The sequence below is a fragment of the Cotesia glomerata genome, linkage group LG5 (assembly GCF_020080835.1).
Source record: "Cotesia glomerata isolate CgM1 linkage group LG5, MPM_Cglom_v2.3, whole genome shotgun sequence".
Lineage (NCBI taxonomy): Eukaryota > Metazoa > Arthropoda > Insecta > Hymenoptera > Braconidae > Cotesia > Cotesia glomerata.
This window is the reverse complement of record NC_058162.1, coordinates 5,318,864-5,340,408: the sequence shown is the minus strand read 5'-3', so window position 1 is coordinate 5,340,408 and position 21,545 is coordinate 5,318,864. Positions and strand designations below refer to the sequence as shown.

The window sequence follows — 21,545 nt, the reverse complement described above, 5'->3', positions numbered from 1 at the left end:
ATAATATAGATAAAAGTAATGAATGGTTATTTATAAATTAAATATTGTGCAATCAAGAGTACTTACAAAGCCCATTCAAGTGGATACGATTTAATCGCAGTGTACAGCTATTTAAGCACCTCTCGGGGAAAGTATCACCGTCAATGAGCTCTGAGAGATTTTCTATAAACTGAGAGCATGACATTTTTCTACCCAAGTTTTGACCATGTAAATCTGTATTGAGCAGCATTATCGCACACGTAAGAGTGTGAACAGCGTCTGAAAATTAAATATTTAAATAATTAGTTTTTTTATATCTTGATAATAATTAAAATTACCATTAAAAAATAATGAATAGTGTACGCATTAATTATTATTACTACAATATTATAAAAGTCACCTTGGGAATTAAAAGAGCCAGGATTACAGTCGATATATCTCTTTGAAAAATGTACAAGTACTCGTTCTCTCTCCTGAGTTTCCCCTGTTAATGAGAATTGCGCGAGAAACTTTCTGAGCGCCACGTCCAGCGTATCTCCTTCAAAATTAAAGTACCTCAGGTACTCTTCGGCAATCGCTCTGGAGAAGTCGTTGCTGCAAATGAAACGTATTTTCAACTTTAACATTAAAAAAGAAAGAATTATTCCATTTCATTATCAAAACAATAATAATAATTATTATTATTATTACTATTATTACAATTGATATTGAAGAATTGAATTAATAATAATAATATAATAATAATTACTATTATTTAAGAGAATTTATCATTTTTAAGCCAACTTACCCGATCCACTTGATGGAGACTATTCAATTTTTATTTATTAATTATTTCACCACAATATTGTCAGTATGAGCACTCATACCATCCTCGAGTGAATATATAATAATTAAAAATTTTGATTCTTTTAAAACAATTTTAATTAGGATATTAGTGCTCATATTGACAATATTTTAGTGAAATAATTAATAAATAAAAATTGATTAGTCTCCATCAATTGGATCGGGTTAGTTGGCTTAAAAATAATAAATTCTCTTTAATAAGTAAAATCACCGATCTTTGTAATATTTCTAACAATTTTTATAGATATTTTTCTGACGTAAGTCATTGAAAATTTTGTTTTCTTACAAAATTGCAAAGTAAAAAAAGCAAACAAATTAAAATTTTTAACAATAATAATAATAATAATTAATAAAGATAGATAATTATTATTTTAAACCTGTTACCCGATCCAATTCTTGAAGAATGTTCAATTTTTATTATTATTCTTTCACCATAATATTTTTCGGTATGAAGTCTCATACCATCAGAAAATTTACCGAAAAAAGTTACACTAAATAAAAAATTACATCTTTACATATTTTCTAACAAAAATTGCCGAAATAAATTTTAATTGTTGTAATTCTTCAAGAATTGGATCGGATAACAGGCTTAAAATAATAACTATCTATCTTTAATAATGAAAAAACACCGATATTCGAGTCATTATTAAACACAACAACAATAATAATAATATAATTATCAAATAAATACTTTTTGCTGAGATGCCTCGAAACATCAGACTTTTTGAGTCCATCAAGTGAGTATAATCTCTTAGCCAATCTAACAGCCAAAGCTGGATCAACAGCTTTAGGGCTATAATGGAAACTATGAAGGCTTTCAATATCACTTTCCTCGTCAGCTGACTGCGGTGGAGATTGACCACTTTGTTTTTGTTCTTCGTACAAATAATTAACAGCGTCCCCGTCTTCATTATCTTTCAATTCCTGATAAATATAAATAGTCTCTTTAATTGCAAATTTATAAAAGAGCAAACTTCAAGAGATTTACTAATTAAAGTTTCAACTCAAAGTTTTATATATAAATACAGAGCAAACTTCAATCTATTTGATCGTAAAATTACAGACTAATCATTTTTTCCAAGGATAACTTATTTTGAATCTTGCAATTACATTTCATTCATTTTATTGTATAAAATCTCTTGATAAAAGCGCCGATAGTAAGTAAACAAAAGATCTAGGTCAATAAATCCTCAACAATAATCCAAAATTTGTAATTTAACATATTTTACAACCACAAAGCAACATAGTTACTTGTTTAGCTGATAAATTATTTTCTACATTGGTATTGAATGAATCTACCTTAAAATACATGAGATAATTTCCCAAGCCCGTCGATAAATACCCTGTTCCTTACTATTACAAGCAAAGTACCAACGAGGTAGTGAAATTCTTCGTACCATTGACCGGAGGTAAACAGAATGTTTGGTTTAGAGTCATAAATAATTCCAGGTATCGAGTAACAATCAATGTAAATTATTAACAAGTTATTTACCAAGTTAAAGCTTTGTTTATCAAAACAATAAAAGCTTTTACCAAAATCTATTCATATTTAGAGATTAAGCAAGGCATATTTTGACCTAGAACCAGCAGAGGATTATAACAAAGAATAGAAAATTATTAGGATTAGAAGAGGTTCTTAAGGGCGAACACCACTGTGACAATCGAAAAAAAGAGGTGATTTTCGAGAATTTTTTTGACAGGGAAAATAAAGGAATTTGGGGATCGAATTTTTTTTATTTTACTAAAGATTATTACTCTAAATTTTTATTAAAAAATATTTAATTATTACAAAGTTATTAACAATGTCGTAGAGCACTAGAAAAAATTTCCCTCTCTACGGTCGGTTCGATAACTCAAAAACGGATTATCTGAAAATAAAAACCCAAATTGCTTTTTAATCAGTAAGGATGTAGTTATCGTCGCACGTACAGAATTTAAGAAATTTTTACTTTAAAGATTTTTTCAGCCAGGTTAAAACAAAAAAAAAAAAAACAGTAAGAATAGAGAGAAAATTTTCAATCAGTCGCTATTTTTTTTAAAATTCCGTACGTGCGACGATAACTACATCCTTACTGATTAGAAAGAAATTTGAGTTTTTATTTTCAGATGATCCGTTTTTGAGTTATCGAACCGACCATGGAGAGGGAAATTTTTTCTAGTGCTCTACGAGATTGTTAATAACTTTGAAACAATTAAATATTTTTTAATAAAAATTTAGGGTAACAATCTTTAATGTACCCTTAATAAAATAAAAAAATCCGATCTCCAAATTCCTTTATTTTCCCTGTTAAAAAAATTCCCGAAAATCACTTCTTTTTTTCGATCGTCACAGTGGTGTTTCCCTTTAAGGGGAAATACGTGTAGAAGGCAGTTTTCATGCTGATTTTCATTAATTTTTTTAAGGTATAACAAATTAATATTATTTATTGAAACTATCAGGTTATTTTACACATATATTTATGAGTATTTTTTTGTGTTAAACAACAATATAAGTTAACAAATAGCGGAGATATCAGCTGATACACATCGTAGGTTGTCATCCAACTTAACAGTCTGTGTGCAGTATAGAAGCCACAATTTTTATTTGAAATCAATGCCACAAAAAAATTACTTCATTGATATGTGTATTCCATATGAACCTCAATTCCAAAAAAAAAGGTAAAAATTTGCATTTTTTAGAGGGCTGTGAAATTAAGTCGTGATTTTTTACCACTTTTTCATACATTGTTTATTAAAAAAAAAATAGTTTAAATAAAAATATCGCTTCCGATTGAGGTTCATACTCAAGGTAATTGTATAAAGAAAATTATAAGCCATATCGCAAGATGATTGGTTTAAAACTCTTTGAGCTAGACTGCACACAGTTTTGAAAAAATTCGTTTCGAGAAAAACGCGTTTGAAAAAAAAGTTAACGTAAAATAGTATTAAAGCAATTACTAAATCGCTTATAACTTTTAAACGAATAGGAATTTTGACTTGAAATTTTAAATCTATCTTTTTGAATAGTTTTACAAGCGATTTATAAAAAAAATCAAATTTTTTTAAGCCTGTACATGTATTTCCTCCTTAAAAGTTTTTATCAAAATCCATTTGTTTAGAGATTAAGGCATATTTTGACTTAGAACCAGAGGATTATAACAAAGAATAGAAAATTATTAGGATTAGAACAAAAGGTTAAGGACAAAGGAGAGCAGGAAAATACCTGGTAACCAGAAAATTCAGCGTTTGTAGAACTCACGCTGGAAAGTGGGCGGTCGTTATTTCCCCCGGAGCCTCTCCGGCGATTTTGTCTAGGGCTTCCACCAGGATTGCTGTTACTATTATTACTATTACTATGATTATTATTATTCCTAGGATTAGAGTCCTTTTCAGGGCCCTTAACTTGTATCACTATACGATGATCACTAGTCTCTTGGCTGTAGCCAGTTTTAAGCCGCCTTTGGGGCGGTTCACTGGCGAGGATCGTCGAGTCACTGTCACTCGGATCACTCACCATCATAATATCCCGCGCACTAAGTATATCCATTGTCTCTTCGTCATTGTAGTCGGGGCTGGACATATTACTGATAGCTTCCGATTGACTTAGGTCCCCGTTTGTCGGGTGATATCCACCTCCGCCAGCTCCACCCCCGCTGCCGTTACCACCACCGGAGATATTTAAGCAATTATTGACGTTGCTCGGGTCGGTCATCATCATCATGGGCACGTTATTAATCAAGTGTCCCGAGGATATCGTTCCAGCGTTACCCGTTCCAGCCAAACAATTCGGATTGACACTGTTGGTGCACGTGGTGCCACTGGGCAGCGGAAATCTGCGTGACCCGGAGTTAGAGGACATCACGGAGGATGACACCGAGGTCGGAGAAGCTGGAGACAGAGACCGCTGAGGACTGGTGTCTTCAGTAGAGGAGGAATTGCTGCCCGTTGACGACGAGGAGGATTGAGAGCTCCCGTTCTGGCAGCAAGACGTGCGCTCTGACGCCGAGGGCGAGCTCACTGGAGCGTTGTAGGTCCAGACGATGCGCTCGCTGGACACTCCTTGTCCGCTGTCTGGCCTGGTGTCCAGCAGAGTGTTCAAACTGGAAGTTACATCATCGTCGATGTCAATGTCCACCGCGCTCATCGACGGGTCTTTTTGGAACTGCAGGTGGTCCTCGGAGCGCGACGTTCTCACGAACCCGCTGGAGTACCCGAAGCTGGAGATCGCAGACTTGTCGACCATGGAGTGGGTGTGCTGAGTCCCGGCCACGTCGCGTTTTATCAGACCAACTGGGGAGGTGTTGGCGGAATTCGAGCCGCCGGTGTTCATCCCGACGCCTGGAGGGTTTGAAGGCGGGTTTTTGTAGTTTCGGTTGTGGCCCATCATCTCGTTGGGGCTGGTAGGCACCGAGTTGTGGTGGTGGTGATGGTGGTGGTGGTTGTTGTGATGGTGGTTGTGGTGGTGATGCCGGTGAATGTAGTGGTTGTTGTACCTCAACGAGTCTACTTTCTTTTGGTACTTTGGCAGTAGTCCTGAGCTCTGTTGTGTGCGCGATAAGTTAAGCATCAAATCCCCGGTCATCATGTATGCTTCAAACCTGAAATTTTAATATTATAGATTAATTTTATTTAACTAGTAACCTTGTCATTATGTGACTGCAGTAATGTGAACTATAAGTAAGTAAAATTTTGCTTTATTAAATAATGAATTTTGGTAAATTGCACTGTACTTTCTTAAATATTGACGTTTTTAAAGATAGAAGTTCATTCTGATGTTACACTCATCAAGAGCTTTCATTTGAGTACCCACATGTATTTTAATATATTTTTCATATATACATATATATAATATATATATATAAATATATGAAAAATTGATGTGGGTACTCAAATGAAAGGTCTCGATGAGTGTAATGTCGGGGTGAGCTTATATCTTTAGAAATATCAATAGTTCACAAGATACAAGGTCGTTTCTTAATTATGTTAAATTGCACTGTACTTTTTTAAATATTGACGTTTTTAAAGATATAAGCTCATCCCGATGTTACACTCCTTTAGAGCTTTCATTTGAGTACCCACATCATTTTTTCATATATTCATATATATAATATATATAAATATATGAAAAATTGATGTGGGTACTCAAATGAAAGGCCTCGATGAGTGCAATTTCGGGGTAAGCTTATACCTTTAAAAATGTCAATAGTTGACTAGATAGCAATGCCAGTTCTTAATTATTGACATTTTTAAAAATATAAGCTCATCCCGATGTTATACTCATCAAGAGCTTTCATTTTAGTACCCACATGCATTTTCATATATTTTTCATATATACATATATATAGATAGATAGATAGATAATAATTTTATTGGATTCTGGAGCCTAGGCTCCCTCAGAACCATCATCAAATATACATTTATAATTAGTGTATGATGTACAGAGTTTTAGATACATAAAAATAAAATCAAAATAAATATAGTAATTAACAGTAATAACATGCTAATCATGCTTATAAATAATACTTGTGTTATACAAAGCTCAACAACTTTCAATAGCAGTAATAAACGTTCGATATAGCAGATCAATAAATTTGGAAATAATAATCATAGCACAGTCTACGGAATATTTCGAAACTTTCGGCTTTCGTAATTTCAGCTGGCAGCGCATTCCAGATACGTATACCACGAACAAGAAACAAGTTATCATACATACAACAATTAGATCTAGATAGCCGCAGATAATCTTCCCTTACATCGCCTCATATTTATATGATTATATATTTATATAAACATATAAATATATAAAAAATTGATGTGGGTACTCAAATGAAAGCTCTGGATGAGCGTAATGTCGGGGTGAGCTTATATCTTTAAAAATATCAATAGTTCACAAGATACGAGGTCATTTCTTAATTATGTTAAAGTGCACTGTACTTTCTTGAATATTGACGTTTTTAAAAATGTAAGCTCATTCCGATGTTACACTCATCAAGAGCTTTCATTTGAGTATCTACATGCATTTTGATATATTTTTCATATATACATATCGACATTCTAATTAGCAAATTGTCTAACTCCATTTTAGAGAATCTTCTATTTGTACACTGAAAAAAAAGTTTTTTTCTACCAAAGAAATGTTTCCTTATAAATAAAAAATTGGTATTCTTATAATTAAAATACGAAAGTTTTTTAACTATAAGAATACAGTTTCCTCACTGTCAAAAAACTATCCTTATAATACAACGTGGTATTTTAAGGTTAAGAATACCAGTTTTTTTTAAATCAAGAAAACTCGAGTAAAAAATTTAGTATTCTAGGAGGAAAAAAAATTTTTTTTCAGTGTACGAAAAAAACAATTAGTTAAAAATTTATTATCACTTTAAAAAACTATTTAATATCATTAATATCTAATAAAAATATAATATTTAGATTTAAATCATTCAAATAATTTATAATTAGATTATTGCTACATCAAAATGTTAAAAAATCACCCTCTAAAAAATAAGGAGTTAGACAAATTGCTAATTAGACCATCGATATATGTAATATATATAAAATATATGAAAAATTGATGTGGGTACTCAAATGAAAGGTCTCTATGAGCGTAACGTCGGGGTGAGCTTATATCTTCAAAAATATCAATAGTTCACAAGATACAAGGTCATTTCTTAATTATTTATCTAAAGATAGAGAATTTTCAAATGCAGCCTAAATACTAATCATCATAAATTGACTATCGGTGAGAATGATATGAAATCTTGAAAAGGCACAAATTAAAATCAAGAATTTTTGCAATGACACTAAATTTCACTAAAAAAAAACCGATTTTATCATATGACTATTCTGGAAACAAAATTTTTCTTATTCTCTTAATAACATAGATTACTTAATAAAATTGATTGATAAAAAAATGTATCTAAATTTTGCTTCAAGATTTTTCTTTAATTAAATCATTTTTTTCAATCAGTACAATAATAAAATAATTAATTAATAATTACCTTGGTGTGTTTTTCTGTTTAGCGAATTTCTCACCAGACAAAGGCTCCCACTGGGCACGCTCCTCTTCTTTGAAGCTGTCGGCTGGCGGAAGAAGTGCCTCAAACTCAGACGAGCCCGAGGCGTCGCTGTAGGAGCCATTGGTTCGCTTAGCATACTGATTAACACTCTCCACCGATGGCAATGAGTTGTCTGATAAATTGTCGAAGATCAGGTTAGTTTTTTTGGTGGTCTTGTCCTCGCAATTTACAGCGTTAGAGTTAGAGCCGGTGTTGTTATGAGAGTTTTTTCCGCAACTGTTCGTCGACAGCTCCGCCTCGCAAATACCCTGGCCTGACGACAGCAGACGCTTCACGTGCGACTTTATTGCTGGATCTGCAAGTTAATTATCTGGTTAGAATGACTCTTTAAGTGTGTGACCTACTTGTGCTTTTATTACAGCTTGCATCAAATAAAAATATTTATTATTTAATTCTAAATATATATTTGTATCAATAACACTTGATAAATAAATTAATAATAAAATGTAACATTATACCGGCGAATTTTTTTTAATAAAAAATAATTATTAATTGAATAGATGAATCGAAGAGAATAAAATTACCGAGGATTTATATCTAACAGATTTATCAAAAATGAATAAAGATTTTTTTTTATCAGTGTCTGCTACCACAGGTGCCAGTTAACGGTTTGAATTTTATTATTTCGAAATAATAGAATCAATCACTTATAAAACATGACGGCGCTTGACATTTTTTAAAAACTCCTCCGGTAAAAAATACCGACCATAAATCTGATGCTTCTCATATAAAACCAGTGACCTATAAAATATTTAAGAGTAATTACAATATTTTCAAGAGGAATAAAATCACTTTTACAGTAATTGAAATTTTAAAAAAATTTTATTTATTATTTTTTATTATTTATCAATTTCATTTTTATTTTTTTGAACGAAATTTCTATTTGATTTTATTAATATATTTTTTTTTTTTGATAAATACATAAAAAAATTAACAATTTAAAAAAAAAAGTTAAATATCACAATTTTAATAAATTTCACAAATTTTCAAAAAAATTTATAAAGCTTTTGGAAAATTTTGATATTCAATTTTTTTGAGTACTTTTCAAAAAAAAAATATATCAAAAAAAGATAAAATAGAAATTTTATTCAAAAACATGAACCAAAATTTTTTCAAACTTTTGAAGGTAAAAAAGTTATCAAAATCTTTATTTTTTTCTTTCACGGCATTTTTTATTACAAATTCGCCGTAAAAACAAGCAGAATAAAAAAAAAATTAAAAAATGTCAATTGTTCATCTAATTATCGCCCAAAATGGGGTTGATTCTATTACTTGTAAATAATTACTTTTTTTTTATAATTATTAATTTTTTTTATTAAAAAAAAAATTTTTTAATTTTATAAAAAATAAAAAAGCAGCAATTGTAGAAAAAAAAAAGTAAGGTCAATCATTTTAATTTTCGTTTTTCGAATAAAATTTCTATTTGATTTTATTGATATATTTTTATTTAAATACATAAAAAAATTAACAATTAAAAAAAAAAGAAGTTAAATATCACAATTTAAATAAATTTTACAAATTTAAAAAAAAATTTATAAATTTTTTAGAAAATTGTAATATTCAGTTTTTTTTTTTAATTGTTTGTTTTTTTGTGTACTTTTTAAAAAAAAATATATATCAAAAAAAGATAAAATAAAAATTTTATCCAAAAACATGAGAGCCAAAATTTTTTTCTACTTTTGAAAGCAAAAAAGCTATCAAAATCTTTATTTTTTTCTTTCACGGCATTTTTTATCACAAATCCGCCGTAAAAATAAGTAGAATAAAAAAAAATTAAAATTGTTAATTTTTCACCTAAATATAACCAAAAATAGGGTGGACTCGACTTGTAAATAATTACCATAAATTCTGATAAATTTATTGTTATTAAAGAAGAAATGAACATTAGTCATTTCAAGAAGAAAAACTCAAAAATACATCTTTCAATACTCATTAGTCCATCGGTTTACTACATTAATAATAATAAAAAATCTATGCAATGCATGAATCACTTGCCGAGATAAATTGAGAAGAATTTTCAGTACTTAAGTCGGTTTTTACTGTTGGTAAAAGCTAAAACTCAATACAGTGATATCAAGCCGTCTAAGTAAAATTATCTCAGCCCACGTGTCTCTTCAAACGTGTGTATATCAATAGAACAGCCAGCCTTATCATTATTCTGAATGAAAGCCTACAACAGATTCCCCTATCTGCTGATAAAATTCAAATAAATTCTCAGTGTCAACCAGACCCAGAGCTTTTAAAACAGTTTTTACTTTCAGTTTTTATTTACGGAGCCCTCTACTGCTTTTAATTTTTTATTTTTTCAACCCTTGAACTTTAAATTTAATTTAAAATTACTGAAGAAATAAATTTATTTATTCTAAATTAGAATAAAAAAAAATTTTTCTACTTTTAAAAAAGTAATAAAAGAAGTTTTATAAAGAAATATTTATTTTACGGTCTGTAAATTTTTATCGTTCTACTATTGTATTATGAAGATCAATATATGAAATTGCCGTCCATATCAGGAGTTTTGGCGCCCCACCCAATAGAAGAAATGTTTGAAAGCAACTTTATACATAGATCGTGTGTACAAATACAAATGTAATGTTAACTTGCTAAGTTTGGGTAACCAGGGCAAATGTGTCAGTTGCGTTACACCAGTACTAGTACCAATACATTACTATAGACACAATATTCTATGATAATATGACAATGACAATACAGCATTATCTTCTATTCCGAATGTCGAGTGTAAATACTCGCTTACATACATTATGTACTATGTACTACTCATACTGTTGAATTACAGGTCAAATAAACGTGTCAAATAAAAACCAGCCGAGTAGAAGGCAAATGGTCTGATGGTATCTAGTTTTGTGGAGAAGATACATTGTTATGCTATCGTTTTATAGACCTACACTAGGAAGGATTACAAGAAACCTGATTTAGAATCAATTACACTGGATAAATTCGACAGACTAGTACTTAATTTTATTCAACTTTTGATAAGAATTTTATTTTTATTCTTTTATTTTTTTCTAAAAAAAAATTTAATGATTTTTTAAGTAAATGTATGAAATTTTAAGATAATTTAATTAGTAAAATTTATTAACCAAAATCTGTAATTAGACAAACTGATTTTTTTTCTTATTTATTAATTATTCTTATTTCTTAAAAAAAAAAAAAAAAAAAAAAAAATTATTAAATTTTGTTTATATTTAAAGAAAAAATTTTTTTTAATTTTACTAAAGAAATACAAAGAATTTTAAAATATCTTGTTAAAAAATTGAATTATAATGTTTTATAAAACTAAAATCTCAATTAGTTAGATAAATTTAATAGAAATTAGACAAACTATCAACTGATTTTTCTTCTTATTTATCAATTATCTTTATTTCTTTTTAAAAACAAAAATTTAATTAAATTTTAAGTAAATATTTATTGTCATTAAATTTTAGAATCAAATAATATTTATATTTTTTAATAAAAAAATATTTAAAAAGTTTTAGTGAAGAAATATAAAGAATTTTCGAATAGCTTATTAAAAAATTAAATTATAAAACTAAAATCTTATTAAAATGTATTAACCAAAATCTATAAATTAGACAAATTATAAACTGAAGTTTAATTTTTTATCTTTTAAAAAATAAAATTAAAGAACTTTTAGGTAAAGATTTATTGCTATTAAATAATAAAATAAAATATTGTTTATGTTTTTCATTAAAAAAAATTTTAGTGAAGAAATATCAATAATTTTTATTATAAAATTAAATTTAAAAATAAAATTATCACATTTAATTACCAATTAAAATAAATTGATAAAAATGTGAGTAAAAATTAAAAATAATCAATTAATAAAAAATAAATAACTCACCCCTTTTTAGTTTGAGGGTAACTGGATCGGAGGATAATCGAAGACATTTGAGCACTGTAATCAATAACAACACATAATTAATGACTAAATAAATAAATATGAATAAAAATAAAAAAGATGAGACATGTATGATGGTGTTGTCGGGAGAAGCGAACGACTGGGTGTGGAAGCAAACGCACGACACGACGTAGATTTCTCTGAGTTGATTCTCGTTATCGTTTTTCTGTCTCGCTTTACACTCTCTTGGTTTTAATACTTTAAGTACAACACTGTACACTCTACACTTAATACTCGTGCTCTGTCTGCTCTACTGATAATAATAATAACAATAATAAATAGTTTGTTGGTAGAATGTAGCCTATAGCCGGTGCGGTAACATAACGTATCCAGTCTCGGCGGTATTCGCGGTCTCGCGGTTTTTCCTCGTATCACTACTCACAACTTACTAGTACAGACTAGAGCAGCTAAGGAATAAGTTAACTTTTATTTACCAAGTTGAGATGGAGAGCAGAGGAATCAAGAGCAGATGATAATAGGATGGGATGATGCTCGCTGATGGATGTAGTCACGACTGCACTGGCTTAAGAGACTAGACACGTTCGAGTTCTTGTAAGCCCACCAAGTCAATGAAACTTCGCGTATCGTGGGCTACGGGTCGCGGGGTTCTGACTCGAGTGCGTTAGGTCAGGAAAGGTCGATGTGTTGCGCAAGCTTACAAGATTTACTTTTACAAATTATTATTATTATTATTATTATTATTATTGTTGTTTTAAAAGAACATTTTTTAATTAAATACCTATTTATTATCTACACAGAAAAAAAATGTTCTTGAATCAAGTATATAATTTTGAAGAACTTAATATTCTTGATTTGAGTAGAAAAATTCTTGATTTAAGAAAATTTTACTTGATTCAAGAATTTTTTTCTTGAATCAAGTTAATTTATTTTTCAGTGTAGTCACTATAAATGGCTATTACTAATGAAATATTTATTTTATCAAAAAATCATAAGAGACCAAAGTTTTAGCTTAGGAAATTTTTTACTAAAAATGTTTTTATACTATAGGGCTATCTTTAATATTTTAGGAGATAAAGTAGCTTAAGTAGTGCTCACTAAGTCAAAAATGAAAAATTATTAAATGATAACTCAAAAAATTACCATAACTACTAAATATTGATTTTTGGGAAAAATTATGAGAGACCAAAATTGTAGTTTAGAAAATTTTCTATAAAAAATTTTTTTGTACTAAGGTAAAGTACCAATACTTGAACACTTATAAAAATGGGACCAGTACTTGAACAGACTTTTCGAATTGTTATAATACAAAATCCGTAAATTTATTATGAGTAATATGTGCATATTATAATTATTAAATGATACAGTAATTGATTTCTGTAAGTTTTTTCAATTATAAATCAAAACAATTATATTTTTATTAACTTAAAAGTTGACATGTCGAGAATCGCCGATAGATGCTATTTTTTCATGAAAAAGGTACTAAATCGTAAACCAAACAATCAGTAAAAAAAACGGTATATCATCATTTTAAGTAAAAAAAATTGTACTATCCAATGAAATAGTCTTTTCTAAATAACACATATTTTTTGCAAACATAAATTATGATTTTTATATTAAATTTTAGCGTTCAACTATACCTCCGAATTTTCAAAGCGGTACACAGTAAAAAATTTTGCGCCATTGCGTCAAAAAATTTTGTGTTAAATATTCAACACTTTTATGTGTAAATTTAACATTCATAGTGTTAAATTAACACAGAAAAGTGTTGAATTAACACAAAAAAGTGTTAAATATTTAACATAAAAATTTTTAACACAAAACTTTTTGACGCATTGACGTAAAATTTTTTACTGTGTACCTAGAACTTGAACAGGTTGAGGCTGTATAATTTTAACAGCACTATAACCTCTAATAGGTTTATAGACTAGTGATCAGCATTGTGATTTGTATTAATTATTGCAATTTAAATAAGTTTTATGACTAAAAATTAGTGTAGTTAAAAATTATTGAAAGTTTTGAATTGAGTTTTTTTGATTTATAATTGAAAATTTGCTTTGTCATTCATAAAAAATGTAATTAAAAAATTAAATACAATTTTTTTTTATTATTTCGATTTTTACTTGTATACCGTTCTTGGTTTTTACAAGGCTGGGTAGATGGTAGCTATCGCATTCCGCGAGTGCGCCACCGTCTTGTGTTTTTTTTATACTGTCCTTGTTTATTCAACGCTTTTTTGGACCCCAGCACGTCCTCTTTTCACTCCTGTATTTTCACTACATAATCAACCTTATTTTTCGTACATTTATATACTCAACTCTTTATTATTATCACTGCGGCTGTGGACCGACTTGTGCTTTCTGTACTGTATTTACCCTATTCCTCACCCCTTTCTATCGGTTGTTGGAATAGTGGCGATGAGGAAACCACAGAGAAAACCTATGCCAGTACAGTTCGGCTACCGGAGCGACCCCCGACGGTTGGTGTTGGAACTATTCGAACAACCGTCGGGGCTCGAACCCTCGCCTCACGGCATGATGTGCGAGCGAACTAACGGGATAATGACTTAACCCGCTCGGCCATCATGCCGCTTTTTTAAAATTAAATACAAATATTTCTTATTTTTAAATGAGCATATTAAATATTCACAGTATTATTTTTAATATTATTCAATAAGATGTTATAAATCTTTGGATATTTCAATAAAACGTTGAAAATTTTTAGTGTGCCTATTGCCATATATTTTATTAGTTCAGCTACTGCTCCCAGAGTGTTCAACTACTGCGGATTGTCAGAATTGATTGTTCAACTACTATTCCTTTCATAGTCTATCTTAAAAACGTCATCAAAATATAAATATTCAATTGTCTGCGTTATTTTGCGCTTCAATCAATTCATAATTATTTATTTTTTCATGAAAATCACTAATTTGAACTAATAATTACATCTTTATGTACTAAAAGTAGGGTCAAATACGTTTTACTTTGAAATCAGTTCAACTACTGGGTACTTTATCTTATAATGCTATCTTGAATATTTTTTGAGATATGGGAACTTAAGTAGTGATTATATGGTGAAAAATGAAAAATTATTATATGGTGACTCAAAAAATGACTAATAACTCCTGAAATTGATTTTTGGAAAAAATTACAAGAGATCAAAATTGTAGCTTAGGAAATTTCCTATTAAAAACGTTGGTACACTATAGAGATATCTTCAATATTTTAGGAATTATAATCACTTAAGTAAAGTGTTATGTAAAGAATTTTTCTTTACATATTTATTAATTATAAAAAAATTCGAGTATGATTTTATTGCATTTTTTAACGATTGTAAAATATAATTCGAGTGTGATCATTAAGTGTCTCGTTCGACTCTTGTAAGAGGCCCAGGGAATTTTCGTAATTAGTTTGGGCCCAGGTACATTTAAGAGATTAAATAGATAAATGGGAGTTTTGTTATACGTAAGCAAACTCACTTATACTTAAAATAAAAAAATACTTAAGTAATGACAAAGAATATTAGATAAAAAGATTTATTTTAAACCAAAAGATTTTAGAGTAACTTAAGTACAGAATTTTGAGTGTTGAGACAGATGTCTAAATGAATTTTAATATTGCAAGTTTTAAATAATTTTTAGATAATCAAAATTAAATATTAAATGAGAAATGAACTTTACGAATATGAAACAGATAAAAAAAATAGAACTTGAAAGTTAAACAATTTAAAATAAACAAATATTAAATAATGAAATTCTAAAATAATGCAACAAATTTATAAAATGATAAAACAGAAGTATTTCTACAAATAAATAATTAAATTCAAAAAACGTAAGAGATGCTAGAATCAAGTACATCCGTTAATCTATTTATTCGATTTAAATAAATAAATTATTGTTAAACAGTACAAATGTACTTTATCTTTGCCTTTGTCTTTGTCTATACGTAAATGCGCTTACGTATACACAAACACACGCAGAAAAAAATTTTGTTAAAATAACTTAAGATATGTTCTAGTAACAAATGCATTTGTTAACATAGGGATAACAAATTATATGTTAAAATAACAAAATTTAGGTTATAGCAATTTATTAATATGTTATAACAACAAAACAATTTGGTTACTATAGCAAAATCTTTAAGTAGATTCGACCAAATAATTCAGTTAGTATAACAAATTTTTTCGTTGAAACAGCAAAATTATTCTATTAAAATAACAAATAAATTTACATTAAATGTTACATTAAATTTTATAAGAATCCATAATTTAAAAATATGCTATAATCAGTGATATCTGATTTGGAAAATTTTTTAGCAACAAATTAGTTTTGTTATTGCAATAAAATGATTTCGTTAGGACAACAAATTGATTTGGTGATTTAACAGACTGGTTTGTTAGTACAACTTGAAACATTTTGTTAATGCGATTAATGGATTTGTTACTATAACTAAACTCATTTGTTACCAGAACATATTTTTTAGTTATCCCGTCTTTTGTTATTTCAACAAAATCATTTTTATGCGTGCACATAGATGTTTAATAGAACATAAGAGTAAGTAAGAAAACTATATTGCACTCTGACCCAAGTAGAGGGGACTCATGCGATATTTTTGAATAACTTAAGAGAGAGGGTAAGGGCCCAAGACAATAGACAAATAATTGGACATTTGGTTTCCCCAATGAGTGGAAATTAGTAACGCTCTAAAATTCGACACCTTACAATTTTCACAAGAAAATCTCTCTCGTTGTCCTGACGTCCTAGTGTTAACATCACCTAAAGTTTTAATAAGTCTGAATAGACCACGTGTTAAATTTACCGAATAACGAATAAAAGATTGTAAAATTAAAAGTATAATTATGAAGTGAATCAAATCTAAAGAGTAAGTCAAATCAACAAAGTTCATCATTTTTATCAGATACATTTTAATAACTAATATTTGTGAATTTAATATCGTAAAATCCTTATATGAAAGAAAAAGTTAACTTTGAATCACTGTGTAATAATTGTAATTATTGTAATTTAACTAATGATATTAATTTTTGATTTAAACAATATATGTATTAAAATTATTCAACGTCCAATTTATTCAACAAACCTATCATTCTCAATAAATAGAAACTCGGAAGTTCCCGGTCTATTAGCCTAATACGCTAGGACCGAATACTTAAACACAATAAATAATTTAAATGTAAAATCAATTAATTTCCCTAAATTAATTTTTCTTACATAACAAAAGATAACAATTAAAATATTGAGTTTAGATAAAGCTATTATTATGATTATTTTATTTACGATAATTTTTATTATGACATAAAGAAGGATATAAAAATATTCAAGGATTAAATTTAAACTATCGGGTAACATCGAACACCTTAAGGAAAATATAAACTGATATTATTAATATTCTGAGCTTCAAAGAATTTAAGTCAGAAGATAAATAATTTATTTATTTAAATGATTTTCGAGGTGTGATGGAACATGAACTTGCTGGAATTATTTACAGTAATAGTTTTAAATTCATAGCAAGTGTCTGGGTAATAAAAATTTCCAGAATTCCCAAGATTTATAAAGATCTTCCCTGACTTGACTGAAAACGTTTGATCTCCGGGTAACCTTGTAAAGAATGACAAAATTCTAAAAGTCGGCTATCAATTAAAAATTAAAATTGAAAATTTATTTTAATTAATGAAAAAAAGGTTGCGATTACGCGGTAGCTCAGCTTCAAGATTAAAAGCACGTTTTTCATTAATTTTAACACGCTCATATGAACACGACAGTTGGAATTAAAATTTAATATTGCATATCGTGTATGGATTTTCAGATAATCGTTACTTGAGTTTAAATATAAATATCATCGCTTGATTATTATTATTTTAATTCAACAATTTTTTTAATAATTAATTACAAGCTAATAATCTAGTAATTAAAGAAATTTTATAAAAAATATTTAAAACATTTTTAAAAAATCTCATCTGACTTTTTATTGATCGTTAAAAAATTTATTGAACAATCACATGGCAGATAAATTAAAAAAGATATAAAAGTTTTTACATAAGCGTGAATATAAAGAATATGACAGTTTTAAAAAGTTAAATCGCTATTATCTTTCAACCGAAAAGTGATTTAACTTTTCTGATAGCACACACGAACTCTGTGTGCAGCAATATGTTAAATTACCATAACTCTTAACCAGACCGGTCATATTTAATTTTACAGGAAAGTAATTAACAATAGCATCGCTGAACTGTCGGTGAATTTCAAATAATTTTTATTCAAACACTCAAATAACAATTGTTGTTACTTTTTTTTCTTAAAAAAAAACTTTTAAACTCGGATTCATTGCAAGTATCAGTCACTTACAAGTTTAATCACTTTAATTACTTTTAAGAAGTGCTTTATTAAAGCGTCAAAGAACTTTTAATTCCCAAAAATTAAAAACGTCTCTCCGGACAATGAACAATTGATTTTCCAAGGAAGCAATTAAAAAAAATAAATTTGACCCTAGAAAATAATTTTAATGAGTTTTTTTGTCTTGGAACAAAACAAAAAATCCTTAAAATATTTTTCAGTTCAAGAATTTTTCTACTTGAAAACAAAAATTCTTCAAAATTATTTTTTTAGTTTAAGAATTTTTCTCTTGAATGAATTTTAATTTTTTTTTCAACGTAAAAAAATTCCCATAAAAATGTGATGAGAGCTTGAAAATAATGAAACTCACCTTCTTTGGTACTAAATCGGTTAACATCAACGTCGTTTACCCTGAGAATGACATCTCCTGCCTCGACCTGGAACAAAAAATAAAATAAATAATTTAACAAGATTTATCTCTCGCCTTAAAAAATATTTTCATTTGGCTTATCATTTAACCCACATCTTAATTTCTTTTATTTTTTATCCTATTTTATTTTATTTTATTATTTTGTTGTCATCCTACACGGAGTATGACTCACGTATAAAAAAGGACCGCGACTCAACTTGTTATTGTCCGATCCCTGCACCGGTAATAAGCGCACAATGTGACAGGTACAGACATTATATTACATTAGTCTGCTCTCTTTATCTCTCTCCGTTAAAGTGTTATGTTCTAGTTATACATCCGTGTCCATTAGCAAGATGCAAGAGGAACTATAGGATTAGTGTACAGAGGGTTGAATGATAAATTTGCTGAATAGGACCAAGAGTGAGAGAGATTAGCCAAGAATTGGCGAGAAAAATTAACTACAAGCTTTAGACTTGCAATGCGGAAGAAAGAGAAGTAGAAAAATTAGTTTTTAGAGTAAAAACAGATCCCTCGTAAAAAAAAAAAAAACTGCAAGTAATTCACTTGACACTGTAATAATTGAGAGTATTTTTTTTAATAATGCAATTACGATTGGAAATACCTAATTTTATAACTTTGAATGTATTTTTAGTTGCATAAAAATTTAAACTAGAAGTTACTTATTATTTATCAAGTTATTTATTGATAAACTAATCGTTAACTAGCAACCTTGCAGTCGCTATGTGACTGCCGTGACTTGTAAACTATAAATAAATAAAATTTTACTTTATTAAATAATGACTTGTATTAAATTGCACTGTATTGTCTTAACTATTGACGTTTTTAAAGATATAAGATCATCCTGATGTTACATTTATCAAGAGCTTTCATTTGAATACCCACATGCATTTTGATATATTTTTTATATATCCATATATATAAATATATAAAATATATGAAAAATTGATGTGGGTACTCAAATGAAAGGTATCGATGAGCGTAATGTCGGGGTGAGCTTATATCGTTAAAAACGTCAGTAGTTCTCAAGATACAAGGTCATTTCTTAATTATGTTAAATTGCACTGTACTTTCTTAACTATTGACGTTTTTAAAGATATAAGCTCATCTTGATGTTACACCCATCAAGAGCTTTCATTTGAGTACCGACATCAATTTTTCATATATTTCATATATACATTAGGGTGTGCCAAAATGTAACTCCCGTGGAGAACCTTTTAAAATTGGAATTTTGAGTTCCGCTTTTAAAGGGGTGTTTGGGCATTCCCTGAGATATTTTGGGGTGAGACGAAGTATTTGATTTTCATAGAATTTTTTAACAGAAGCTTAGTTTAGGCATTTCCGGTGAAAATTCAAAATTTGGCCGGAAGTGCCCAATTAAATCTCCTGTTAAAAATCCTATAAATAATCAAATGAATCCTCTCACTCCGAAATATCTCAGGAAATGCCCAAAAACAGCTGCTGTTAAGAATGGAACTTAAAATTCCAATTTTAAAAGGTTCTCCACGGAAGTTACATTTTGGCACACCCTAATATGCATATATATAATATATATAAATATAGGAAAAATTGATGTGGGTACTCAAATGAAAGGTCTTGATGTGTGTAAAATCGGGATGAGCTTATATCTTTAAAAATGTCAATAGTTCACAAGATCCGAACAAAAACAGTTTCACTGTAAAAGAAATCGCGCCGAGTCCACGTTCATAAGACTATTAAGGAAAAAAAAATTTGTTTTTTTCTTTACAAAAATATATAAAATAAAAAAATTAAAAAATCCAAGTAACCGATATGATTGTTTATGATTTTCGGAAATTAAAAAAAATTTTGTTACAAATTTAAAAATTAAAAAAAAAATTTGGAACGTATTTAGTGTGCGCGGTTGCAAAATATTTTACTTTTAATGAAATCCGTAAAATCTATTTACTAGGACTTTAAAAAAATTGAAATACACAATGGCGCACACCAAATACGATTTAAAATTTTTTTCTTTTTTAAACTTTTTACTATTATAAACTAAAAAAAATTTTAAGTGAAACTGTAATAGTTGTAATATATCTCAGAAATAATTTTATATTTACAGTTTCACATTAGAGAGACGGCTGATATTTAAAACTCTAATAAATCCTAGTAATAAATGTAATTTTTATTTTAAAATACGATATAAAACACACATGATTTAATTGAAGAAAGTATAGAACATAGCTTCAACCTTGGACAAGTACAAAAGAACTCTAGTTAAAGGACGGTAAAAGGTACAGGAAGTTAATTGCTAACAAAAATTAATTGGTCTATTGTATCAGAGGTCAAATCGATTTGTTTTTATTCAATCATGAGAAAAAATTCTACCACCTGTGACGCTGAGATCAGAGTCGCGAATCGAGACCTGTTCTATCAAATCTTAGATTTTTTTATCAGAAACGAAATATTGAGACCATTTAGAGCCGCAATGACAAAAAATAAACAAACTGAGATCATTTTATTTGAAGTAAATTGAAAAAGTATATTTCTGAAGAAAGGAATCAATTGGTCACAACTGAGAAGTTGATTAAGTAAACTGAAACATGCTGTGTAGACAATAGAGCGAATTAGAGTATCAATAAATTAGGTTAGGTGTATCATGAGCGCCAGGAAGTTTTTGTTGTCGAATAAACACTGTGGAAAACATTTGGTTACACGGAAGAATATACAGTTGGATATGTGGTCACCGAGCCGCAAAATTGAGTCGTCACGCCCAGTGACAATATGCCACGCGTGATTACGACCCGTGACCCGTAATAAGTTATTGCATGTAATTTATAATATAAGCAAGATGTTGTGTCTGTCTTTAATAGGACAATCCACGGTTTTGATTTTATGTCCAGTCTTTAAATCAATTGATCCATCAAATTGCTTTGATTGTAAATTTTTTTTTAAATAAAAGCTTATTACAAATCAAATGCTTACGCGGCTGTTTTATTTTTATAAGTAAAATTCATTTTGTCTCGTTTGCTAAATTTTTTTTTCATTAGTCAT

General features: G+C 28.7%; 1 protein-coding gene across 1 annotated transcript in view; it reads right to left on the bottom strand.

Annotated features, from left to right (window-relative positions):
- The window catches only part of LOC123264784 (PH and SEC7 domain-containing protein-like), a 53,878-nt gene that overhangs the window by 12,495 nt on the left and 19,838 nt on the right, over positions 1 to 21,545 (bottom strand). Inside the window, 8 exon segments of the mRNA XM_044728263.1 lie at positions 67 to 133; positions 136 to 258; positions 380 to 573; positions 1,514 to 1,746; positions 4,025 to 5,399; positions 7,800 to 8,172; positions 11,737 to 11,790; positions 18,471 to 18,537. Coding sequence (XP_044584198.1) covers positions 67 to 133; positions 136 to 258; positions 380 to 573; positions 1,514 to 1,746; positions 4,025 to 5,399; positions 7,800 to 8,172; positions 11,737 to 11,790; positions 18,471 to 18,537 — 2,486 coding nt within the window.